General features: G+C 37.3%; 1 protein-coding gene and 1 non-coding gene across 6 annotated transcripts in view; one reads left to right on the top strand and one right to left on the bottom strand.

Annotated features, from left to right (window-relative positions):
- The window catches only part of LOC106883030 (unconventional myosin-XVIIIa), a 230,263-nt gene that overhangs the window by 117,173 nt on the left and 85,202 nt on the right, over positions 1–27,888 (bottom strand). For all 5 annotated transcript variants that reach the window (XM_089342766.1, XM_089342767.1, XM_089342768.1 and 2 more), the window contains 11 exons: positions 20,678–20,875; positions 19,935–20,111; positions 16,126–16,336; positions 12,965–13,107; positions 11,886–11,986; positions 10,071–10,131; positions 5,809–5,953; positions 5,474–5,621; positions 4,211–4,333; positions 2,809–3,001; positions 526–612 (listed from right to left, as the gene is read on the bottom strand). In XM_089342766.1, the coding sequence (XP_089198892.1) occupies positions 526–612; positions 2,809–3,001; positions 4,211–4,333; positions 5,474–5,621; positions 5,809–5,953; positions 10,071–10,131; positions 11,886–11,986; positions 12,965–13,107; positions 16,126–16,336; positions 19,935–20,111; positions 20,678–20,875 (1,587 nt within the window). The remainder of the gene's footprint in view (positions 1–525; positions 613–2,808; positions 3,002–4,210; positions 4,334–5,473; positions 5,622–5,808; positions 5,954–10,070; positions 10,132–11,885; positions 11,987–12,964; positions 13,108–16,125; positions 16,337–19,934; positions 20,112–20,677; positions 20,876–27,888) is intronic.
- LOC128250939 (U6 spliceosomal RNA) lies at positions 11,019–11,120 on the top strand. Its single transcript, XR_008266881.1, has one exon. It is a non-coding gene; the product is annotated as a U6 spliceosomal RNA (small nuclear RNA).

The following is a 27,888-nucleotide window of genomic DNA, read 5'->3' as shown; positions in this document are numbered from 1 at the left end:
GATGTGACCAAAGGCTAAGACATACTCCAAATCCTCATCAATCTTTTCAAGGACCACTTGAAGATCTTATCCAAGTGAAATGCATTGCTTCTATGTATTTTACTTAAATGAGACCCAGAGCCCTAAACAATAGTGCAAGCATTCTCTCTCTCCCAAGAACAATTGTCTGAAACACTGAATCTGTCAAACCCAAGGCAAAGAAACTTGCTGTATTTGTTTTTTTATCTATGATAAACTTTTGTGTTTCATTTAATTTTCAAAATACACATCTGTGTAACTTAGCAGTTCTGCAAAAGAGACTGATAGAATAAGTACTAGACTTTAAAAATAAAAATAAAAACTTGGGTTGATTTATTTGATTAAAACCCTTCAAGAAAGTGCCCCACCAAGGCCATAAACCAATGAATCAAACAAGAATTAAAGGAAAGAAATGTATCACAGCAAATAAAATTGTTTATGGAAAGTGGAAAGGAAGGAAGGAAAGAAACATAGTTTGCAGGACATAAGCATTGTTCTTTTACTTACCAGAGTTTGTTGCGGAGGTTTGTCTATCAAGAACACCAAAGCAGCAGGACTGGTGTTCACAAATTCGAAATCACATTCTATATTTTCCTAAAAAGAAAAGATATATATATATATATATATATATGAGTATGTGTGTGTATAAGTATGCATGTGTGTATGCATGTATATATATATATATATATATATATATATATATATATATATATATATATATATATATATGAGTATGTGTGTGTATAAGTATGCATGTATGTATGCATGTATATATATATATATATATATATATATATATATATATATATAAAAAGAAATAGTAAATGAGTATATGCATATATACGTACAGGTATGTGCATACCGACATCCACCTGTATGTATAGGTGCATATCTGGGACATTGCAAACAAAACGTAGACGAGAAAACACACAAGCCACATAGAGAACATTCTACTTCATCAGCTACCCACGTTTTAACACCGGCGTTTCGAAGAGCTTGGGCAGGACACATCGTTAAAACGGCTCATCCCATGGACCGCAGATTAAATTTGTATACGCAAATTAAATCTTGCCATGGAGGAATGTAGTGGCGGACAAAAAACAAGAGAGGAAAACAAACAGAAAAGGCTTTACGGCCAGACGAGATATATATATAAAGAATTTTTGTGCATTATCGAACCTTTTCACTTTATATATATGTGTATATATTACACACACACAGGGTGTTTGGGTTAATTTTCTAAGTCTGCATACCAAAAATAAGAGTATTTTTAAAAAAATCAAAAAACATCAACTTGATTATGGCTAGGAGATAACAGTTTACTCAAAGCAGCCACCGTCTGCTTCTACCATGGACTCAAGACTGGCAAGGTCTTTGAACATCTCCTTGATCTTGGCCACCAGCTCACCCTTGGCATTGCAGGCAAAGTGGTTAGCATATTTCTCAACCACACCTTACGCATGGTAATCCAAGATATTACAAATGCCAAAATTAGGGGCTGGTGAAGTTGTAGAAATTCTGTGACAACCACTTCTGATTCTTTCCAGAGGTATGGCAAGGAACTGAATCGTGCTGCCTCACATATGGCTCTCCAGTAGCAAATGTCTCCAGCCAATGTTTGATCAAAGTCCCCAGCAGCTTCGCATAGCCATCTGAACTGAGCCTAAGGCTCTGTTCAAAAATGTGGGGGATAAATTCTAGCATGTGGATGTGGTCAGAAGGCCTGTTGTGCACACATTCCTGCTGTGTGCATTCCATATCAGATGACTAGTAATTACTTAATTGGTTAATTAAATTCGTTGCTTGGTTTTACACCACTAACTGGCATTTGTTTCAAAAAACTACCTGTAATTCAAAGGGCCATCCTCACCACAAACAGAATTAAAGTTCAAGTGTCTGAGGAATACTCAACCATTTACACTATAATAATACAATGAGTAGGTAGTTCTGTTGATGAAACTTGTGAAATATTCGTTGTGGAAACTTAGAAACTGTTGATCCCTTACAAATAAACATAATTAATGATTAATCGTGATAATTTGTTGTCAAAAAAACATCAGCATGCTTTTGACATCTTACAAATAACCTAAGAAGATATCATTTATAAAGTTTCAACACCTAAATTAGAATGCATATGACTCAAGAGAATCTAGAGGAGCGTTCCATGATACGAGGGGAGGGGGGCACAGAAATAAAAAAAGAAGACAAATTGTTGTGCTTAATTAAATGAAGGTTTCCAACTTTTTCTGCTGTTAATTATGAAGGCAAAAAAAAAAAGAAAGAAAAAGAGGCACAAACACTATTTTCTCCCTATAATAAAGATTGGGGTGAAGGGCAACAATTCTATAAATATGTTTTTAAAGGGGGCTCCTGATGTTTGTTAATGTCAGAAGCAGTGATCTCAAGTGCCCATAGACATAAAAAATAAAAATTTAGCTCAGTTGTGGTGTGGTGGAAAACTAGGTCAGTTGGTGTGGTGTGCAGCACAATTAGTCAAGTTGCTGTATGGTCACTAGGGTCAGATGGGATGAGATGTGAGGGTACAGACAGGCCAGGTGTTGTGTGGTGTGATGTACAATTAGGTGCACTGTTGTGTGGTATGATGTATAATTAGGTCAACTGACATGGAATGAGGTGTAATTGGGTCAGTTGCAATTAGGTCAAGTCACAATTGGGTCCCACAAAATGTCTTGATGTGTGTGATATGTAATTAGGTCGGTTACTGTTGTGCTTAGTGTAAAGTGTAATTAGCCAAGTGAACAATTATTGAAACTGCTGCTTTCAACTTGCCTGAGAATATCGATCCTGTTGCAGAGTGAAGGTTGCATCATGGAAGAATAACTGTAAGCGTTCTTGAATATAGTTGCAACAAAGGTCTTCAAATGTAGCACCTGAGTTACGACCACAAGTTGATGGATTCTGGAATCCAGGTGTGTCAAGAATTGTGATGGATCCAAGGTTGCGATAATTTGACATTAATGATCTAAAAATATAACAAAGGAAAATGAAATGGTTAATATTTAGATTTCAGAATATTACCAATTATTATTATTATTATTATTATTATCATTATTATTGTTAATGTTACTATTGAGGTAGCAAGCTGGCAGAATCATAAGCACGCCAAGCAAAATACTTAGAGACGTTCTGTCTGTCTTTATGGTCTGAGTTCAAATCCACTGAGGTTGACTTTGACTTTCATCTTTTCAGGGTCAATAAAATAAACAGTAGTTGAGAAAAGGGATCAATATAACCAACTAGGCCCACCCCAACAAAAACTTCAGGCCTTGTGCCTATAGTGAAAAGGATTATTATTATTATCATTAAGGCAGTGAGCTGGTAAAATCATTAGCATCGCAGAGAAAGTGCTTAGCAACATTTCTTCTGGTTTTATGTTCTGAGTTCAAATTCTACCAAGGCTAACTTTACCTTTTGTCTCTTCAGGTTGAGCAATGGGGTCAATGTAACTGACTAGCCCCTCCTTGAAAAATTTGTGATTTGTTCAAAAAATTACTCAAATGTATTTCGGACTTTTGTCTTCAATGAACTGCTGTGCTATAAGTTTGATTATTTCAAACAATATTGAATTTGTGAGGTGTTATTTATTGCATTAAATGCTTATTGAATATTTAAAACCACAAAATATGTGCTGTTTACTGAGTTTTTTTTTTTTTTGTCGGTCATTGTACTTATGAGATATATTTTGCGAATAAAAAATATGCCAATGATATTGCACTACTTGTTGTCTTGACTACTTTGATGTGATGGTTACTCTGTTTGTGTCGTATGTCCCAAGTATAAAATATACTAATTATGATGAAATTACAGGAATGAAAACACCAGAAGTTACCAGTGGCGAAATTACTGGGGGTGAAATTACCAGGGACAAAGTCACCAGGGATGAAATTTCCAGTGGCGAATTTTCCAGGGGTGAAATTACCCACATTCATTACATGATCCCTCAATGTGCTAGAAATAGGAACAATACCGTCCTTAAATCTCGCACTACTATAGTCCTTTAAAAAAAGGACAGTCTGGAGAATGTGATTGTTGATAAAGCGTGTCCTAAAAAGAAAGGATATATTGTCATGTTTGCAATGCGTTTGATCTAACTGAATCAAAACTGATTTTATCAACAAAAAAAAAAAAAAAAAAGTGAAAATGGAGCATAAAGTAAATGTTTCATACTAACCTATTTATTAAACCAACCAGGACACTGAATAGTTCTGTGTAAAGACCTGTGAGGAAAGCTTCAAGAGCATCAGTTGCAGAAGATCCAGAGTCTCCTGTATGCCTATCAGCAGCATTTGAGATCCTGCAGAGAAAAAACATGGCAACATCCTCAAACATTTCATCAAACAACAGCAGAAATTCTGTAGGGAAAAAAACATTATCAAACATTTTCCCTTGAACATAAACAGCAGTAAGACAATATCACGAAGCATGTATCTTGAATTTAAGCAGTTTTCACCCAGCCTGCGTCTGCTTGCATACAGTGCGCTAGGCTGACAGTGCTGCACGCTTTGCGGCTCCACGAACCTCAATATCTCTCTGTGTGATATGTCTGCCGAAAAAGTCCTCTTTGTTTTCTTGGGACATTGCCAAAAGAGCCTGGGTGCAATTGACTCATTTCTGCTTCTGAAAAGGTGTGAACATCTGGGAATCCATTGTGCAGACAACTTCTGCATGTGCAAATGGTTGTGAATGATTTTTTCTATGGACTCTATACTTGTCTTCACTTCTTGGGCTTGTTGTGAAACAAATACGAGAACGGAGAAACAACAAAGCGAACAATCTAATGAAGGGAGCCTCTACAGCAGAAGTGTTCACTCAAGATGGTGGCAGTAAAATTTTGAAACAAAATTGTTTATCTTCAAAATATATATCAGAATGTGAAATGTTGATGAATATGTTATAGATTAAGTTACACTGAATATATTATAGATTAAGTTACACTGAATATATTATAGATTAAGTCACACTGAATATATTATAGATTAAGTCACACTGAATATATTATAGATTAAGTTACACTGAATATATTATAGATTAAGTTTCACTGAATGTATTATCGATTAAGTTACACTGAATATATTATCGATTAAATTACACTGAATATATTATCGATTAAGTTACACTGAATATATTATCGATTAAGTTACACTGAATATATTATAGATTAAGTTACACTGAATATATTATAGATTAAGTTACACTGAATATATTATAGATTAAGTTACACTGAATATATTATAGATTAAGTTACACTGAATATATTATAGATTAAGTTACACTGAATATATTATAGATTAAGTTACACTGAATATATTATAGATTAAGTTACTCTGCCTTACAAATCCTATTGTGTAGATTCAACTGACTTATCCCTTTCTCAGTCAAATTTGTGACAAACAGTGTTGGTGCAAGCAATCCTAACTCAAACACATAGTCATACCTCATAGAAGCACTTCGGGTTAAAGTACCACTAGATCCTGCTGATGGGCTGAAGATTGTACGTGCAAGTTCCTCCACTTTGATGCCCAGAAGGTTTGCAGCTTTCTGTGCAGCTGCAGGTTTTGCAAATTGTGCTTTATTATTGGTTCCTGAAATGACACACAAAATAAACGGAACTTCATAAAAATGAAACAAAACGAAAATTACTTAACAAAAGGAGAGGAATTGCTTCTAGATTCATTGCTTCCTCCTGAGAGCACCAACAAAATAATTTTCTCAAAATTATTGAGAGAAGACTTAATAATTCAGACAATTAATGAGGAATGTTAGACATACCTTTAACAGCTCCTGCAGTTTCAAGATGGTAAATGGCTGCCAATACATAGAATACTGCCTTCATTTCCTCAGGTGAAAATCCCAGAACTTCCATAGCATTGGTTACTTTGGCCCAAGACTGTGCTGCTTTTTGTCTGTCTTCAGTCTGTAATAAATAAGACATTTGAGTGGACACTCAAGAGGGACATAAAATAAATAGAGGTATGGAGTGAAAGACTTGTTGGTGTAAAGTGGAAGGTTTGATGATGTGGAGTACTACGAGGGATGTTCATTAAAGATTTCCCCTGACCCACTTCCCAAGGACTGGAATAAATGAAACTTGGCATAATTATTAGTCCTTCTCTACATAGCCACCACCAATGGTGACACACTTCTCCTATCGCTTTATGCAGTTGTGAAGACTTCGTCTGTAGAAGTCAGTAGGTTGTGTCTGGAGTCAAGACTTTACCTCGGAAATAAGTTCATCATCATCCAAAAATTGCTTCTCCTTAAAAAGAAAAAAAAACTTCATGGTAGGAAAGAGATGGAAATCAGATGTTGCGAGGTCAGGAAGGATTTCATAGCCACAGGAGTGTGCTTTCATCTGGGCAACAGGTGTATTGTGAAATGGGGAGTTGCCTTGGAGGCAAACTCCTTTGGTCAGTATGCCATGCCTCTCTGCTTTGATGGCACCCACAATTTCTGCAGTAGAGAAGCATAATATGCCCCATATTGATGCCCTTTGCCAGAAAATCCATCATCACTACTCTGCGCTGGTCTCAAAAGATTGTGAGCATCACTTTGCCTGCTGAGAGTTGGACACAAGCCTTCTTTGGAGGTGGTGAGTTATCATGCTTCCATTGTTTCGACTGGACTTTAGTCTCAGGATCATAGTGGTGGACCCATGTTTCCTCCTGTGTGATAAGTCTGCCGAAAAAGTCCTCTTTGTTTTCCTGGCACATTGCCAAAAGACCCTGGGTGCAATTGACTCATTTCTGCTTCTGAAAAGGTGTAAACATCTGGGAATCCATTGTGCAGACAACTTCTGCATGTGCAAATGGTTGTGAATGATTTTTTTTCTATAGACCCTATACTTGTCTTCACTTCTTGGGCTAGTTGCTGAATAGTTATGTGGCGATCCTCAAAAATGACAACTTCCATGTTATAGATGGTGTCGTCATTAATGGCAAAATGTGGTCACCCAGGAATAGGAGCAGTTTCTACTGATGTCTAACTTCATTTGAAATGGTAATGCCAGTGCTTGACTACATCTTATGATGGTGCATCGTCATCATAAACTTCTTTCATCTCATCGAAAGTTTCTTTTGGTGTACGACCTTTCAAGTATAAGAACCTGATCACTGATCTGCATTCAATTGCCTCCAGTATAACACCTTAGTCCACTTCAGCAGCCGTAAAAGACAAATGAATACTAGTAGAAAGCTGAAATTTACAATGTGACATGTAGAGACATATATGATTACACCTGTATAACTTCTGTTTCCTTCAACGACCAGAAGTGAGTCAGGGGAAATCTTTAATGAACACCCTTTGCATGTTAGGTAGTATGAAAGGGGACATTTGATGTGATGTAGATGGAGAGGCATGTTTCATAATGTGCCAGGTTTGCTGGAACAAAGTGCAATGTTTGATGGCATGGAGTGCAATGTTTGATGGTATGGAGAGCAATGTTTGATAGCGTGAAGTGCAATGTTTGATGGTATGGAGAGCAATGTTTGATAGCGTGAAGTGCAATGTTTGATGGTATGGAGAGCAATGTTTGATAGCGTGAAGTGCAATGCTTGGTGGTGAGGAGTTTGATGCTCGATAGTGTGGAGTGCAATGTATGGCAGTACAGAGTGTAGTGTTTGGCAGTGTGTAGTGCAATGTTTGATGGTATGGAGAGAAATGTTTGATAGTGTGTAGTGCAATGTTTGGTGATATAGAATGGAGTATTTAGTGGTGTGAGGTGGAATGTTTGAGGTAGTGTAGAACAACTTGTGGTTCAAAACTTCATCACACTCCAAACATCAGTTTTACTGGACAAGTCACTTTATTCTACATGATTCAGTTCACCTAACTTTGAAAAAAAGTCACCCATAGCAAATCTAGACATAGGAGGTAGATTTACCACCAAGTTAAATACAACAGTAACCAGAGGTAGAGAATAACTTAATAAAGTCCTGTGATTCACAACAATATCATTAGTAACTACAGATTACATCAATTTCCACCCTCATCCATACACACTCTAAACCAGACCCACCCTACTACATTTTCTATCTCAATTCATTGTCATTCCAGAGAATCCACCAAAAAGCTTGTCTTCTTAAATTTACTTCTTCCCCCCAAATTTATCTCTAATTATAAACTTGAACAAAAATAAACTGAAATAGTATCAACAGCCACACCCAACATTTAAGGCCTTTAATTCCAGGCAGACCATCAGAAATTAAACAGTCATAAGTGCTCCTCTCTAGAATAATTCAACCACAGAAAATTAATTTATTCTTGATTAATGGGAAAAAAAGTATAATTTCAGGTGTAGTGGGAGGAGTGGTGATTAGAAAATGCAACATTAAGACTCATTACATCTTACTTTACACATCCATGCAGAAACACAAGCACCATTACACACACACACACACACCAATAAACACACAGTACAAACATTCTTTCATATACATACACAGTACAAACATTTCCCCCCACCCACCCCCACCTGGAACACACAAATACTCACACAGAAAATATTCCTCCTCACATACATTCTTCTTCACACAAACACACAATACCACATGCACAAACACAGACATATAGCCATACAATATAGATATTATCCTCCATACATATACCCACACAGTACAAACAAGTAAATGTTGACTTTTTCATTACTACATTTCTAATTAAACACACGACTTATAGGCATTGCAGCTAATTTTGAAAGTAACCAAAACTTGTTATTAAAGTTGATGTTTGGAAGGTATTTTTAAATTAACGATGATAACGGGCTTTAAATATACATGCAACTTTACAGATATCATCAATTAGAAAACTTTATTTCTCAAGACCCAAAAATGGTTTTATTTTGCTTTACCAAGTTTCTTTTGTAGGTCCAATCTACATTATGAATACTTCAAAATGAGAGGTTTTACATCATAGAACCAGTGACTATAAGCAGATTGCAATTGAAAGGACTTTAAATACTGTTTCTAACAAAGGAACAAGGCCTCAAATTTTGAGGATAGGCATAACTAAGAAAGGTGACCCCAGAATTAGAGCCAAATTAATTAACTTTGGCAGGATTTGAATGCAGAATGTAAAGGGATATCACTGAATACCAGAAAGCATATGCTTCAAGGCCACAAAACTTGAGGCAGGCTATCTATGATTAACTTGACTGGTATTTAATTTAAAACCTTGAAAGGATGGCTAACAACATTAACCTGGCTGGGATTTGAACCATAACTTTAAAATTTAATACAAGGCCATGAATTTTAAAGAGATGAAGTTAATGAAATCAACCTCAGCATATCACTGGTAACACTTTCAATCTTAGAGAGATGAAATACAAAGTCAGGCACAGAGGGATTTGGACTTAGAATGTAAAGAGATGAAACTGAATAGTTGAATGGTATTCAATCTGATACAAAGAAAGAAATGACTGAGACATCATCCAAATGATGAACAACAGTTAAGTCAGTGTTAATATGTTTAATGCGTTAAGCATTAAAAAGCTAACTAAATAGATTACCAATGTAGTGAAGTAAATATCAATATTAGTCAATGAATAATATTATCATAATGTCTTTCCATATGAGAGGCAACTCAGGGCATATCTCAGTCTTATGACATCATCAGTGAAATACAGACTCCACAGTTCTTGTTAAAGGAACGAATCACTATACAGATGTACAAGATTGTGCCATTGACTGACATAAGAAAATACGAATATTTTGAGAATAACTCTGAGACTCCATCTGCATACAAAAACAAGAGTTAAGATATTTAATGAAGAGAGCAGTTAAGATATGTAATAAAGGGAGCAGCAATATAGTACATGGGGCTGAGCATTCCATAGACACATATACCTTACATATAATCCTCAGGTAGACTGAAAGTGACACTGTGTATGACAAGGCAAGACATGTGAATTACAGTTGTCTATCTAATTACACACCTAATGCAGTCAGCTTGGATATGTTTCACTGAAGCTAACCACTCATGACTTACTGCTCAACAACAACAACATCAACAACAACAACAACAACAACAGTACTTACTCTTTGAAGAGGTGTCATGTATGTATTCTGCTCATTCAGAGTGTTCAGCTGCAATTCATTCCTGTAAAGGAAAAAAAAATTATAAAGATATAAAGCACAGGCATGGTTGAGTGGTTAAGACGTTTGCTTCCCAACCACATGGTACTAGGTTCAGTCCTACTGCATGACACATTGGGCAAGTTTCTTCTGCTATCGCCTTGTAAGTGGATTTGATATGCACACACAAAGTGTATCCTAGTTTTAGAACAAGTTCACCTTGTTCTGCATATCATAAAAGGGTTGACAACAGGAAGGGCATCTAACCATAAAACACTACCTCAGTAATCCTATCCAGCTCATACCTACATGGAAACCAGGCATAAGATAACAAAGGTGATTTTACATATCTACATATAGTTATGAAGCAGATGATTCAGAAATTTTCAACACCTGTGAATCTTCAGGCAAGGAAAAGATAATTGAAGAAACCTAGTTTGTGATTTACAGAACCACAGCAGCAGGAGTGGGGAAGAGAGTGGGCAAATGGTCCTATTTTCCTCATCATCATCATCATCGTCGTCGTTTAACGTCCGCTTTCCATGATAGCATGGGTTGGACGATTTGACTGAGGACTGGTGAAACCAGATGGCTACACCAGGCTCCAATCTGATCTGGCAAAGTTTCTACAGCTGGATGCCCTTCCTAACGCCAACACTCAGAGAGTGCAGAGGGTGCTTTTACGTGCCACCGGCACGAAGGCCAGTCAGGTGGTACGGGCAACGGCCACGCTCAAAATGGTGTATTTTATGTGCCACCCGCACAAGAGCCAGTCTAGGGGCACTGGCAATGATCTCGCTCGAAAGTCCTTACACATGCCGCAGTCACTGTATATGTATCTGTGTGTATATATACAAAGAGATATAATATATTATATGCCTGCATATAATTTTTTCCATCCTTTCATTGTTCTCTTATATTTTTAAGTACTAACTTCAGCAATACATACAGAAAATATTAGCATGACCCCTGCACAAGGATCACCTGCAAATTCGTGAAGTGTCCCATGTTTTTCATTCATAGGTGCAGGTGTGGCTGTGTGGTAAGAAGCTTGCTTGCCAACTACATGGTTCCAGGTTCAGTTTCATTGTGTCGCAGCTTGGGCAAGTGTTTTCTACTGTAGCCTCAGGCTGACCAAAGCCTTGTGAGTGGATTTGGTAGAGGGAAAGTGAAAAAAGCCTGTAGCATATGTGTGTGTGTTATTTCTTTCCTACCCACAAGGGGCTACACACAGAGGGGACAAACAAGGACAGACAAACGGATTAAGTCGATTATATCGACCCCAGTGCGTAACTGGTACTTATTTAATCGACCCCGAAAGGATGAAAGGCAAAGTCGACCTCGGCGGAATTTGAACTCAGAACGTAGTGGCAGATGAAATACCGCTAAGCATTTCGCCCGGTGTGCTAACGTCTCTGCCAGCTCGCCGCTGTGTGTGTGTGTGTGTGTGTGTGTGTGTGTGTGTGTGTGTGTGTCTGTGTTTGTCCCCCCACACTACCACATCACTGCCTGATAACCAGTGTTGGTGTGCTTATGTGCCCATAACCTAGTAGTTTGGCAAAAGAGACTGATAAAATAAGTACTGGGTTTTTAAAAAAAGTCCTGGAGTCAATTTGTACAGTTAAAACCCTTCAAGGCCAACATGGCCACAGTCAAATGACTGAAACCAGTAAAAGATGAAGAAATAGATATTTTGTTAAAAATTTCTTCACAAGGAATCATTGGGAAAAATTTTCTTTACTTTAGGTGAGAACCACAGAGAACACATAAACAACATACCTTAACACAGAGTCAACTCCAGCCAACATTTGGTAAAAGACATGGAAAGTTGGCTCTCCTTCTGGTCGCCTTACCAGACGTGATTTCTCCAGCATTATAATCTGAAACAGTAGAAAACAAGAAAATGTTAGAGACAGGTAGTGAAGGAGGAAATACAGGAAAGAATATGAATTAATATATTGCAGTAGTTCCATGTGGGTGTATGTACATAGGTAGGTAGGTTCATACATAACATATCAAGGACTATCATCATTACTTTCACCTATTACTTGATAAGCCCCACTTACAACAGAGCTTATAAGTCCAGGATAAGAGGTGCCGACCATCAAAGATATCATCATGAAGGGGGAGTGGGTGTCATCATTGAATTTCAACACACATCTAAAAGAAAGAAGTGACAAGAATAGAGAAAGCATGGCTTGGTAGTTAGGCTGTTGTACTCATGATTGCAAGATCATGGTTTCGATTCCTGGACCAGGTGGTGCATTGTATTCTTGAGCAAAACACTTCATTTCACCTTGCTCCAGTCTACTTAGCTGTAAATGAGGAACCCTGCAATGAACTGGCATCCATTCATCATCATCATCATCATCATCGTTTAACGTCCGCTTTCCATGCTAGCATGGGTTGGATGATTTGACTGAGGACTGGTGAAACCAGATGGCTACACCAGGCTCCAATCTAATTTGGCAGAGTTTCTACAGCTGGATGCCCTTCCTAACACCAACCACTCTGAGAGTGTAGTGGGTACTTTTACATGCCACCAGCATGAAGGCCAGTCAGGTGGTACGGGCAACGGCCAGGCTCAAAATGGTGTATTTTATGTGCCACCCGCACAAGAGCCAGTCCTGGGGCACTGGCAACGATCTCGCTCGAAACTCCTTACAGATGCCACGGGCACAAGTGCCAGAAGGTGCTTAATTGTGATCTCAGTTACTTATACAACATAGAAATTGACTAACCAGCCTTAGGATTCCTACAACTCAACAAAGTTATGCTCAGGACACTTACTTATTAAAGCTGTGCTGTAGTATGTATGCATTCTAATGACTAAAAGAGAAAATGCCCAAACATCTTACCTGGATTGTTATACCAGACACCTGTCCCGAAAAGTCAAAGTCTAAGGTGGTCAGCTTGGAAAACCTAGAAGCATTGGTATTGAGAATTGTGCGACTATTGCCAAATGTTTCCAATAGGACATCCATGGAGTTTACTTTATCAACTGAAACAAAGCACAAAACAAAATATATACTTCAATTTTTATTTCTGAACAAAGTCACAAGGTCAGAAACATTTGTAGAAAAAGAAAGAGGTATGGTCCATTACGTGGAGGCGCAATGGCCCAGTGGTTAGGGCAGCGGACTCGCGGTCATAGGATCGCGGTTTTGATTCCAAGACCAGGCGTTGTGAGTGTTTATTGAGCGAAAACACCAAAAAGCTCCACGAGGCTCCAGCAGGGGATGGTGGCGAACCCTACTGTACTCTTCCACCACAACTTTCTCTCACTCTTACTTCCTGTTTCTGTTGTGCCTGTAATTCAAAGGATCAGCCTTGCCACACACTGTGTCACGCTGAATATCCCCGAGAACTACGTTAAGGGTACTCGTGTCTGTGGAGTGCTCAGCCACTTGCATGTTAATTTCACGAGCAGGCTGTTCCGCTGATCGGATCAACTGGAACCCTCGACGTCCTAAGCGACGGAGTGCCAACAACAACAACAAATGGTTCATTACAGATATCAGTACATAGCTGGTACTTTATTTTATCACCCTTGGAAGGACAAAGTTGATTATTTTTCTACCTCCACCACAACCATTTCTAACCTCTCTTTTAAAATGTGATTGTCATGTAGCTCCTCTACAAGAGGTCTGTTCTACTTATAGTAGAAAGAATTATTATTATCATTTCTAATTTTGGCACAAGGCCAGAAATTCTGAGAGGAGAGTAAGTTGAATACATTGCCCCCACTATTTGTCTTTTACTTTTATGAATTCCGGAGGGATAAAAGACAAAGTTGACATTGGCAAGATTTGAAGGTAATGAGTTGGAAGAAATGCCACTAGGCATATTCTTTTACTCTTTTACTTGTTTCAGTCATTTGACTGCAGCCATGCTGGAGCACCGCCTTTAGTCGAGCAAATCGACCCCAGGACTTATTCTTTGTAAGCCTTGTACTTATTCTATCGGTCTCTTTTGCCGAACCGCTAAGTTACGGGAACATAAACACACCACCATCGGTTGTCAAGCAATGGTGGGGGGGGGGGGACAAACATATACACACACATACATATATATACATATATACGACGGGCTTCTTTCAGTTTCCGTCTACCAAATCCACTCACAAGGCTTTGGTCGGCCCGAGGCTATAGTAGAAGATACTTGCCCAAGGTGTCACGCAGTGGGAATGCACCCGGAACCATGTGGTTGGTAAGCAAGCTACTTACCACACAGCCACTCCTGCGCTAACAATTTTGCCAGCTCTCCACCTAAATATTAATAATTGTTTCTGATTTTGGCACAAGGCAAGCAATTGAGGAGGAGGAGTCAAGTCAATTATACTGGCCTCAGTACGTGACTGATACTTCACTTTATTAGTCCCAAAAGTGTGAAAGACAAAGTTGACCTCAGTAGTATTTGAACTCAGAACACAGACCTAGATGAAAAGGGACTAAGCATTTTATATGACCCTTAAAGATGAAAGGCAAAGTTGACCTCAATGGGATTTGAATTCAGAATGTTAAGTGATAGCACCAATGCTGAAAGATATTTTTTTTCCACACTCTAACGTTTCTAGGACAACACCAAACCATAAACCCCCTTCAATATGATGCATTGTTAGACTAAACAAACACAACTGTTTGACCCAAATATATATTTATTGGGTATATGCAGTCAAAAGAGGGAACACACCAACTGTCTTACATTAAAAATGTACACCCACACATATATAGTCATTATTACTATTTTACATACACAGTCTAATTAAAACAGTGACACAACACAAAATAGGCTTCTGCTGTATGTGTGTGTCTGTATGTGTGTGTGTATGTGTATGTGTTTGTATACAGACACACACACACACACACACACACACATACAAACATACAAACATAAATACAAACACACAAACTCATAGACATGGCAAGAAAAAGGCACCGACATACAGAGAAACAGATAGATAGAAATATTCAAACAATTTGAAGCCAAGTGTGAATACATCCATTGTTCACTGTGATGTCCAGGTCAGCCTCACGGTGAAGGTGGGGGGGACAGTGTTAGAAAGGAATCCTATCATAACAAAAGACTTTTTTTTTTTGCATGATTAATGTGACACTGTGTCTACCAAACCCTAATTTTATTTTAAGAATGCAATCAGAGCAGAAATTTTGTATTAAGGGCAAATCCAAGTTTGAAACCCTTGTGAATCTAGAAAAATTGTGGGGCTAGATTTATTACAACAATAACATCACCAAAGTGGGGAGCCTCTAAATCAGGGATTCTCAACCATTTTTCATCTACGGACCCCTTTGATTGCTATTTTATTCTGGTGGATCCCCATAGTCAATGCTTAAAAACTAGTTTTATAGAAACTTCTTTCAAAATTCCTGTTTTGTTTTTCACATATTCACTTTTGTAGGTTGAACTATGTAAAATGGTAGAGAAAGAAACCCAGCTGTTTCTTGCAATACATACCAATACATACATCTAAAGCAGGGCTCCAGAAAATACTATTGTAAACCCCAATTTGTTGCATGATCACCTGAAAATCTTGTAAGGACCCTCAGGGGCCATATGGACCCCAGTTGAGAACCACTGCTCTAAATGATGGAGAAGCATGTTAGAAATAGCAGCAAAATGTACCTCAAAGCACACAGAACTGCATTTGAAAATGAAAACAGGAGACACTGAATACAGAATGTCATGAATAAAAGATGTAAAGGAAGGTCAGTCTTATCATAGCCACAAAAGGAACCTCTTCAATCATCAATCATAAATCTGCTGGATCAGTTCATTAAATGATTTTCAGAGAAAAATCACCCACAGCCAATCACAGACAGATCAACATACCCCGACACAATATCTAATGTGTTGGCACACACCTATACAAACAACCACAGAGCATCCAACACACACACACACACCAATCAACAAATACACTGCACCCCTCTCTCCCCCATGCCCATTAACATGAAATTCCACTGTGTGCCAGTCTGTCAACAAACAAAATTTTACTTACTTGTGATAAAATTATTGACACTGCCCGATGCCAGGACAAAATACTGCAGAATGTGGTGGGCATTTGTAGTTTTGCCACTGCCACTACGGCCAATCAGGACGATAGACTGGTCAAGACGGCTACTCAGCATTTCACGGTGAGCATGCTGGGCCACTGAATAGATATGAGGGGGCATGTCTTCCTGTTTACAACCTTTAAACATCTGGATAACCTGGAGAAAAATGAAAATTGTAAGCATTTGGAGAAGATGATCATGATGGTAGTGGCATCAATGATGACAGGAATGATGGTCGTGGGTGGTGATGACAGAAAAAGAACGGCATAATAATAATTTCTGTCAATTTTGATGGTAAACATTTAGTTTAGCAAAGCAGCTAAACATTTCACAGACATGTTTTACCTGAACCCTTTTGATGCCAATCCACTTAAGACCACCTCTGGTTCCACAATACAAACTTTATTTTTAAAAGTGACTTAAATTAAACCCATCAATATTTCAAATTAATTTATGTTCCAAACATTAGTTTAATAATGACAAAGTTATTTAACATTTTTTGTAATAAACAGATACACTGGTTCAATTTCACTCCTTTATTGTTAGTCAGTTGGTTAGTTGCCTAACCAGCTAACTACTTGGCCATTTGTTTAATTTGTTGGTTAACCCATAAACTGCTGGGATTTTGCTGTATGTAACACGAACTGCTGAGCCTATTTTGGGTAAAGATCAACATCGATCTATCACTCGAAAAAACTACTCAGTGTTTCTTAACACCTTCTGTGATTGGCTACACTGTTTCTGGGGTGAAAGGGTATCGTGTGCATACATTATACGTCATCAAAATTAGGTCAGATCATGCCCTACTTCCGTGGCCACGCACGTGGCTTGTCGCACTGTTGCGTTGGCCACTGAGGTGGCCTATCGCAGTTTATGGATTAAACAATCAATCAACTGTTTGTAAATGTCTTTTCATCACTATTCATGACCTCTTCATTGACATGTCCTCTCTCCTCCAGGTTTGCTCCAAGTCTGTCTGAGAATTAGTAATATGCCTATGTACCTGTAGGGATATAGAGGTGTGATCACTTACTAACCTGATTAAGTATATGGGTGACAAAAGCATATCCTATTCTACCAGATATTTTAAACATCTCAGTGATAACGCTTGCAGGACCATCCCACCACCCCCATCTTCAATATCTTTGATTGTCTTATCTATCATACAGTTGTCAACTAGGATAGCTGGTCCCTCTGTTAGGTTAACATAGAAGAGACTCCCTTTTTTCCATTCATTCTCCACATTTAATAGCCTTTCATAGCAGCCCTCCCATGTCTCTTTCTTTTCAGAATCACTAAGTGTAAGCATACCATTATCCATCCATACACACTTCTCTCCCACATCTTCTCTCTGATACACTGTCTAGCGGTCCTGAATACTCAGGTCTTTGATCTTGATGCTGTAAGATGATATTGGCAAACCTCTTCCTTTCTGCTTCTGCCCCTGCTAGATAAACCTGTTACCAAGCTTCCCTTTTAGCTATCTGATACGGTTCTTTGTAATCCCCACATTTTCACTCTTTCCAAGCTTGTCTCTGATTTTATGGTCATGTCAACCTTGCTGTTCCACCACATTACTCTTGGTCTAAACAGCTTTACTCAAGCCATAGATTTGGTCTCCATAGATTTACCCCATACGAACTTCCAGCTGTTTTCTACGTCAAATATTTCAATATCTTCCTCCTTATCAAATGCATCGTTTAGAACATCTACAAATCTCTAGCCATTTGAAAGATCCTTGAGCTTCCATAACCTCCTTTTCCATATCAGTTTGTTCTCCGTGTCCTTCTAGCCCTAAGTCACTAACCACTAACCTATGCTGAGTTGTACATTCTTCACCTGGGAAGAACTGCATTCACAAGCATTTATCTCGCCCTGTTTCTGGAATGAAGGCTATATATATATATATATATATATATATATATATATAAACAGGCTTGTTTTAGTCTCTGTATATGAAATCAACTCACAAGGCTTTAGGGCTACAGTAGAAGACACCTAAGATGCCACGCAGTGGAACTGAACCCTAAACTATGTGGTTGGAAAGCAAACTGCTTAACCGCACAGCCATTACTACACCTACATATATATGAAATATCATAACACACACACTCCATAAAGATGCAAACAAACATGCACACACCTCTTGGACATACAAACATACATGCAGGTACAGATTCATACACCCATGGACATAAAGACCTAGATCCACACATAAATACACATATGTGCAGACACAGATACACACACACACACATAGCGTGTGTGTGTGTGTGTGTGTGTGTGTGTGTGTGTGTGCGCGCGTGCGTGTGTGTGAACTAAGTATTCCAGTTATGTGATGTGGACAACATATCAAATAACATCTCAGTAGGTGTGGTAGAGGCGTGTATTTATCTACATGTCTGCATTTGTGCTGTGTGTAAAATATTCCAGTAATGTGGTGCGGACAGCATATTAAATAACATCTAGATAGGTGAGATGTTGCGGCATGGTGGTAATGTTTATTTGTGTGGATGTGTGTGACAAAGGTGTATTATGAAGTCTACATGTATACACATATGCCTGTGTGTGTGTGTGTGTGTGTGTGTGTAGTTCATGTAAGTGTACACAGGGTGTGCATATAGATAGATCAGCGTGTGTGATGTCCATAGGTGTCTATCTATGTGAGTTTGTGACAGTATGTATGTTCATGTGTTTGTGTGAGAGCAGGATGGAAATTTCAACAATGCTAATACTGAAATTCAGCAATGCACTGTTAAACCAACCTACCTTAAAAATTCAAGTGATATCATTTGGTATGATGAAATATCTCCATTTTTCCTTTCCTATATCTTACCTAATAATGATGGAAGATGCTAGAAATAGTACCCAAAATCTCACTTGTGTTACAGCCTAACATCTTAGAAAAATGGAAGGACACATTGGATAATGTGGTTCTAGTATCTACTGTCTGAATATGAAAGATGGTAAGGTATGCCTTTGACCATAGTTTTGGTTGGATTTTGGTAATCTGGGGCTAAACAGCTGTAGTAGTATCACCATTATGTACAGACTGACAAACATACATACGCAGGACATATAGAGACACACAAACTCTCCTTTGTTACTGTCATTTATACAAAACAATAAAGAATAGCAAAGTGTGTGTAAACATGTTAACAGATGTATGTGTGTATAGATAAATGACGTAGATATGTGCACGTGCATAGATATACTGTGTGATGTGTGTGCATGTCTAATGTGTATATGAATGAATACATGTCATTATCATAATTTTTCTATGCTTGTTTGCACCGGTTAGATCTACTCTCCATCACCACCACCACCACCACCACCTACAGCATCTTAGCATTTGTCACACTTCTTTATTATTTCCTTTGTATGGTCTAGCATCCTGTAATCAACTACCACCACTTCAGTTCATGTTTCTCTCTTATTCTTTGAAGCTTTTTTTCTACTTTAATCTCCGGGCACTTCTTTCTTCACCCAGCTTTTCTCACAACTGATTCATGCCTCATAGTTCATGCAGGTTAATATTACACGTCCAGCAGTGCACTTTCACTTCTTTCTTTACAGCATTTGCACATCTTCTGCAGGAATATGGTTTCTTTACATAGGTTCAGGTATGGCTGTATGGCTACAAAGCTCACTTTGCAACCACATGATTCCAGGTTCAGTCCTACTGCATGACATTTTGAATAAGTGTCTCCTAATATACTCCTGGTTCAACTAATGTGCAAAGTTGCTGACTTACCTTTTCTGAATAAATGGACAATGGTACCATGGGATTGACTACAATCATAGTGGGTCCTGAATAACTGTGGACAAGGTTGCTGCCATACCGTTGTCGGATAACATGGAGAAGGCTGGTTTCATTGAGGTAACGAAGCATTGTTAAATCTTCTGTCTTGTCAAACTGCGGAGGATTTGACTGAAGGAAAAACAAAGATTTGACATTAGTCATTGAGAAAGATCAAATATGGAAACACTGCAGATTTAGGGAGTCAAACTGTGCTGGATTAAAATGGGGGACAAACAGAAATTATGCATTAATCCATGACAGAAGGTTTAACTATTGAAACATTGTAGAATTAGATAGATTTCACTGACAAGGAAAATGGGTGAGATATATCAAGGGAATTAGATACTTAAATATCTTCATCTCTAATAAAATAAGTTGATAAAGTTAGAAAATCAATCTATCAGATTTAAGAAATAATCAAAACAAATAGTGCCAGTGGTTCTAACTACTGTATTGACATAAAGGACATAGTGGCTATGGTGGTACAAAGTTCCATAGCTATTGAACTAATATACAGAGTACAGTAGCTATTGAATTTTTTTAAACAACTGGTCCCCAACCCTACTGCCCCTAACAGTAGATATGTTGCTCCTTTCTCTCTCAAATTAGTCCTTATAAAGTTTCTACTGTCACACCACAACTGATCTTTAAAAAAGTCACTAATATCAATGATGTAATAAAAACATTTTTTTTACCTTCTCAATGTCTTCTTCATCCACTTCAATAACCTCTCCACCATGATCCATTTTCACCTTGACTTTTCCATCAGGGAGGGGCGACATACCATTAGTTTTTAAAAGTGTGGCACCAGAAAATCCACCCTTATGGATCAGCCATATCTTATCCGACTCCAACCAAGCTTTCTCAGTTTTAACATCTTCTTCAGATTTTGTCTGAAATTCAATTTGAAAATATTAAAATTATACAATATTTTTATGCAAGTAAAAGGGTTTTTTTTTTATTTTTATTTTTTCTGTGTGTGTGTGTGTGTGTGTGTGTGTGTGCAAAGTAATTTTCAGTTTTAAATACACAGTAAATTATTTTTAAAAATTTTTTAATCTTATAAATACAAAATATTGTTTTAGATGAGTTCTTATTAATAAAATCTCGCATTTTCCAGACTTTTAGCCTCAACTTTAGGCTGTTTATAATATTTCATCTCAAATCATCATGAGGTATCTTATTTCTGAAGGTCTATTGTCCTAGATAAGATTCAAGCCAGGAACCTTTATTTCTAAATGGAGGGAAATATATCTCCTTATCAACTATTGTATGCACCTGTATCCTGGTGGTTAAAATTGTCATTAAGAATAAAGATTCCAAGTCCTGAATCTGTTCTGGGACTGAATACGTATTCAAGAATAAGACATCTACTGACAAAAAATCAAAGTAATTGAAATATTGGATAGGTGTAAAAAAAAAATATTTTAAATATTTTCACATCAAAGAGTGTGATATACACTGTAGATGTTGCACACACCCTAAATATTGTGAATACACATTATAACTATTGTAAATAAACACTCTACATATATGTTGTAAATAGTGTGTGTGCATGCATGCACACACACACACATATATGTACATGCAATATTCTATGTATACACTGTTAGGATTATATTAATATCAAAGAAAATAATAATCAAACAGTTCTGCTTTTAATATTTAGTGAACAAAAATAAAGAATTTAGAAATAATACACTTCTAAATCTCTCAAAGAGATTTATGCAGTAGTGATACGATGAAGTAGTTGTATAAGGACACGGGAAATGTGTCAAGGCCGACAGGAAGTGGTGCAGCTTCCTAAGTCTAACCAACAGTAGTATTATTCCCTTCAGGGGAAAGTCACATTAAGTTGACAGCATACAGAAATAAAGAAATCCTAAATTTCAAAAAGATTCATTGAGAACCATTTGTTACAGGTCACATAATTAATGTAACCTAGCAGAAAGAACCACAGTCATTGGTTCACTGATGTATATAAACTGGTCACATAATCAACACGAGTAATTTGTTGGTGTCAAGGTCAGTTTTCAGAATTGCAAACAATGATCAGATGGCGTCGTCATAAGCAAAGCAACATTGAACATCAACTCAGTTTTGAAATACTGTCTTATTCACTAGATATCCAATAAAATGGGACCACAACACAATAGAAGCCAGTGAAATAATATGCACAAGTGCATTTGACCTACTAGATATAAAAGGTAAATTTCCTCAAATTACACCATATTGACTAAAATAAATAAATATATAAATAACACAAATGGTTAAAGATGGAATGCTTCTGATTATAAGTCTACTTTCAAGATCAGCCTATTTCTGATTTTTGTACATTTATTCATGGTCTACACGAATGTTATAGATCTTACATATAAAAATATCACCACATACTCCTTATGTATGTAAAAGTTTAACAAAAGACTACCTAAAAGCTATCAACTGTTTGATAGTCCACAAATAGTTGAAATTTGAAAAACTTTTAGGAAAGGCTAAAAGCTCAGAGAATACCTCAGTAACCCATTTGATGCCAATTCCAGGATACTCAATCAAAGGTGAAACAGAAACTAAACAACATTCATCATCATCATCATTATCCTTGTTTAATGTCCGCCTTCCATGCTAGCATGGGTTGGACGATTTGACTGAGGACTGGTGAAACCCGATGGCTACACCAGGCTCCAATCTGATTTGGCAGAGTTTCTACAGCTGAATGCCCTTCCTAACGCCAACCACTCAGAGAGTGTAATGGGTGCTTTTACGTGTCACCCGCACAAAGGCCAGTCAGGCGGTACTGGCAACGGCCACGCTCAAAATGGTGTATTTTATGTGCCACCCGCACAAGAGCCAGTCGAGGGGCACTGGCAACGATCTCGCTCAAACAACATTAATATTAAAAATAATGATTTTTGTCTGTAAATTACTCCAATATCTTTATAAAACTCAACTGATTGAGCAAGTAGTAATAGCTGTCATGTAGCATTTTAAAAACCTAGACATTTATAGAAAAATCTCTATCTTCACCAAATCGTGAAATGGTGGAACAAAACAATGTAAATGGAAAAGCCAGATAACCTGAATAAATCAGATTAAGAAAGATAGACAGCCTGAATACATGCGATTAACAAGCAATGTCTGATAGAAGCAAATTCTACTGGAATTAAGGTGAATCCTGCTATATCTCTTAGCTAGAAATTTTCTCTTATCTATTAACATCACAAGAATGAATAAGCAACAAAAGATATTAGAGATATTGCCTGGCAGGGAAAAATCTTTCAGTGGTTTATTTAAATTAAATATTTAAAAATATTTCTCATGCATCAAATTATCTTGCAAAGCACAAACAACTTTACAGCCATTGTTACCACACCACCACAACCCAATAATTTAAGATATGGAAGGAAGAGATAATGTAGTCCTAGATACACTATGCCTGGATAGGAGATCGGCTGGTGACTCAGATCAAAGATTTATATCTTTGATCAGAGGCCAACTCTATTAAGATTGACATGGGGTTAAATCAACATCAACGACACAGAAGGATCCATTCGATAATGTTGTCCACTTAGAACTATCCCTGTGTTAAATAACTACAACAGAGAATGAAAGGGACATTAAATAATGTAGTTCTAGATTCATTGTCTAGAACCCAGACTGTCCCTGGGTTAAACAACAAATAATAAATTACTAAATCTCAAGGTGAACAAAAATGTCGCGTGTGTGTGTGTGTAGTACATATGCATTTCTACAGTTTTCAACCAATTTTCAAACTTTACACACATATTACTTATATACCAAGGATGGTCATGCACTATAACATTTTGCCCAGAATTCCCATGTAAAGCGAAAAGCCGGGAAAAATGGTGTTTTACATGGCTTATTCTCTAAAAGCTTCTGCAGTTTTCAACCAATTCTCTCCCTTTTCTCTCTCTCTTTTTCTCATTCTGTTTCTCTTGCTTACACATATTCTCTCTTTTATACCATGTCTGTTTCTTTCACTCACTCACTCTCTCTTTAATTCACTCACACACAAATTTCTGTCTACAAATTGACTTCCGTGTATTTCGATTAGTCATGCATAAAAATCTGTTGTTATGGTTTTTGTACATTCTCCCAAAAAAAAATAATTTAGTGATTTTACATTTCTGTTCACCCAGTGTGTTTAAATTCAGTTTTGCCACATCTACCTAAAAACTTCAGAGTATTTCAATTTTGTCGTGCATAAATATCTTTGTCTTTACAGTATTTGTACATTGTCCCAAAAACATAACTTCACTTGTTTCAAATTTTTTGCACTCCATCTATTTAAATACACTATTTATATTTCTCCCTCTATCAAAAAACAGTGTTTGCGGTCATGCATGCGTACGTATGACCACTATGGGCCACATACAGCCAATAAGCCTCTATTACTAACCAATGAGATTTCAACCATGCCACTCAGCGGTCATGCATTAGAAAAAGCTATCCTAAAGTGACTCAAGTTTTTTTCACTCAAGCTATTTTCTTCTAGAGCTTTATGGAGTTTGTAAGTTCTATCTACAAATTAACTTCCTTGTATTTAAATTAGTCATGCATAAAAATCTCTCTTGTTACAGTTTTTGTATGTTCTCTCTACAAAATAATTTAGTTATTTTTCATTTTTGTTCACCCAATGTGTTTAAATTCAGTTTTGCCACATATGCCTAAAAACTGACTTCCATGTATTTCAGTTTTGTTGTGTGTAAATATCCTTGTCTTTATAGTATTTGTATGTTCTCCCAACAAAGGATGTCTGTGTGCGTAGTACATATACAAGAGGACGTCTTCATACCAAGGATCCCCATTATTCCATTGGGAGTGGAAATTCCCTTTACTTTCAGGCGGTTGCAATTTCCTGTCCATGTAAGTTTTGTGATGTTGATTACCAAATCGCAGGGACAAACACTCTCTGTGGCAGGACTTCACCTGGAGGACTCGTTAGTAGCGCTGCCAAAGTTGATGTTTTTTTACCAAAAAATTGACTTTATTGTACATTTTAGAGATTTTAAATTTCAATATGTATTTTCATCATTTTCAAGTCATTATACACCCATATATTTCAAATTTTCTCGGAAAAACTATTTTTTCTCTCTTTTTTTTTTTTTTGTGGTTGCGATGTATTTCAAAAATATTCTGTACGTTTCTTTGAATTCTGGTATGTTTTAGCATGGTATGTTTTCTCAAAAAAGCTTCAGCAGTGCTGGTCATTAGACTAGAAAATAAGAGTTCTTAGAATGATGAAGCGTTCACACCCCGAGCAACACCGGGTACCTCTGCTTGGCGTAAATAAGAAAGTGAAAAAACAAGAGCTGAACATAACGTTTATTAAGAGGAAGAGATAAACGTGTTCTGTCGGAAAACAAAGTTTTATTCTTTATTCTAACAAAAACCCAGTACACCCACTTCTATCATAATCATGTACTTTAGTTGTTAGTTTACTAATTCATACGAAAGTCAAGCAGATATAAATCATGTTTATTGTTTGATTGATGGCAACAGCAGTGGTAAGAAAACTATGAGGATGAAAACAGATGGAGTGGGTGGGATGGCTGACCTTTTCTAGATGTTAATCAAGTACCACAGCAACAAAGTGTAGTAATCTATGTAATCTACAACCTATTTAACTGACGAGCAAGGAGAAGGCCGGCCTCCAGTGTGATGTAAAATGATAATTAAGCACGTTTGGTTAATGACTGGAAAGTCATAAAACATGTCAATAACTGAGCTTCACCAACCAACTACAACCTGTTTGATAATAAAGAAAACAATTTAATCATAAATTCCGTGTCTTCAAAATAGGGACCACATCAACCATTGAAAGAGACCCTTATGTAGCATTTTACCAACTAGCTTTAAAATAGAGACTACATTAACAAGTTCCCAACTGCTGGTTTTAAGACAGGGACCACAACTAATGAGGAAGTCCCTATATTTCACTTTACCTCTTCAATACACTACTAGCCAAGTGTTACTAAAAACCTGCCCAATATTTTTTAAAGAAGCCAGTTGATATATTCTTGTAACAGTCAAATATCCCGCAATATACTCCCGATTATCATTAGAATAGGGGCAAGCTGAACCAGAGAGATTCAAGTTAATCGCTTCCTCCATTGAGTCAAATCTCTCAAGGAATTCTCCTTTGTTCATTGCAAATAAGAACCACCTAAGTCATGAGGTAGGGATCACTTAAGCCATGAAGTAGGCAGTACCTGAAACATGCACTAAGAAATACCTGAGGTATAGACTTACCTGTTCAATGTAATAAAGTAACATATTAAAATCTCTAATTAATGTACACCGAATGAAAGAGAACTACCAGGTTGAGTCGAAAGTTTTTTTGTTTTTTTTTGATTTTCACTGATGATTTTTGATTTTTGGCAACTTGTATCTCCATGTTATATTAATTTGTTACAACTTGCTGTCTAGTTGTTACTGAATTGTTTATTCTTTATTATTTATATATATATATATATATATATATATATATATATATATATTAATGTGACCAAGTGCAAACTCCAGGAACTAGAGGAGCTGAAGGTCCTGCTTCACTGTGCCTACACTCCAAACTTCATACTATCATATTACCAGCTTTTCTGAGCCATGGCTCATTTCCAGCGCAGATGGAGATTCGACAATGTGGAAGAGGTTGAAAATGGGTGCAAGGATGTTTTTGCCTCTAAACCAGCGAAATGATATAAGCGTGGAATTGAGCTTCTGGCACAACAATGACAACAGACGATAGATTATGATGGGATATATTTAGGTGAATAAACGCTTTACTTATGTAATTTTTTTTATCTATTCATTAAAGCTTGAAATATGAAAAAAAAAACAAATTTCAGTCATCATTATAACCTACTTGGGGTTGTTATTTGACTACGGATCAAATCTTGACCAAAGTAGAAACCTATCCTCAAAAGAATCCGTCATGATTAACTGGTAATCCCCACTCCCAGGACATGGTCCCTATCTTAAAATTGGATAGAGTTATTTTACTACTGACTTGACTAGGTCTCTCTCTCTCTCTCTCTCTCTCTCTCTCTCTCTCTCCCTCTCTCTCTCTCCCACTTTCCCACATGGTCCCACAATTCACTAAATATTTGAACTCAGAACATAATACCTTCCTGGTGCCAACCCTCACCTGTTTCCAAGCATGGCCAGACATACTTTTCATGTAAGACTAGAAACAAACAACATGATCGTCATTTAACATCCGTTTTCCATGCTAACAGGGGTTGGACTGTTTGACAGGAGCTGGTCAGCTGGAGAACTGCCTTGGCTCCATGTCTGTTTTGGCAGGAGCCAGTCCAGTGGCACTGGCATCACTCAAATGTCTTTTCACATGTCACCGGTACCACATTCCTGAAAAATATTTTTCTTCTTAGTCACCTAGCACATCATCATCATCATCATCATCATTTTAATGTCCATTTTTCTACAGAATTTGTTGAGGCAGATTTTCTATGGCAAGATGATGCCATTCCTGTCACTAACCCCCACTTGCTTCCAAGCAAGGTGATAGTGTTTTTATGGAAGGTTACAAACAAAGGACACCACTATTGTGACGGTGACATTCATAATAATCGCACGATGTCAAGACAAGGAGACACAAATACACTCATACACATTTGTATGATAGCTTCCTTCAGTTTCCATCTACCAAATCCACTCACAAAGCTTCGGTTGGCCCAGGGCTATAGTAGTAGTCACTTGTCCAAGGTGCCATGCAGTGGAACTGAACTTGAAATCATGTGTTCTCGGCCACACAGCCAGGACTGTTACATAATGTACACACACATATGTGTATATATGATTTATAGATTTATAGATTATATTTATAGATATATGATTTATAGATGATTGGTGGGATGCCTAAGACAAT

Source organism: Octopus bimaculoides, chromosome 26, assembly GCF_046866305.1.
Source record: "Octopus bimaculoides isolate indiv1 chromosome 26, ASM4686630v1, whole genome shotgun sequence".
Classification (NCBI taxonomy): Eukaryota; Metazoa; Mollusca; class Cephalopoda; order Octopoda; family Octopodidae; genus Octopus; species Octopus bimaculoides.
This window is presented reverse-complemented; position numbering and strand designations above follow the sequence as displayed.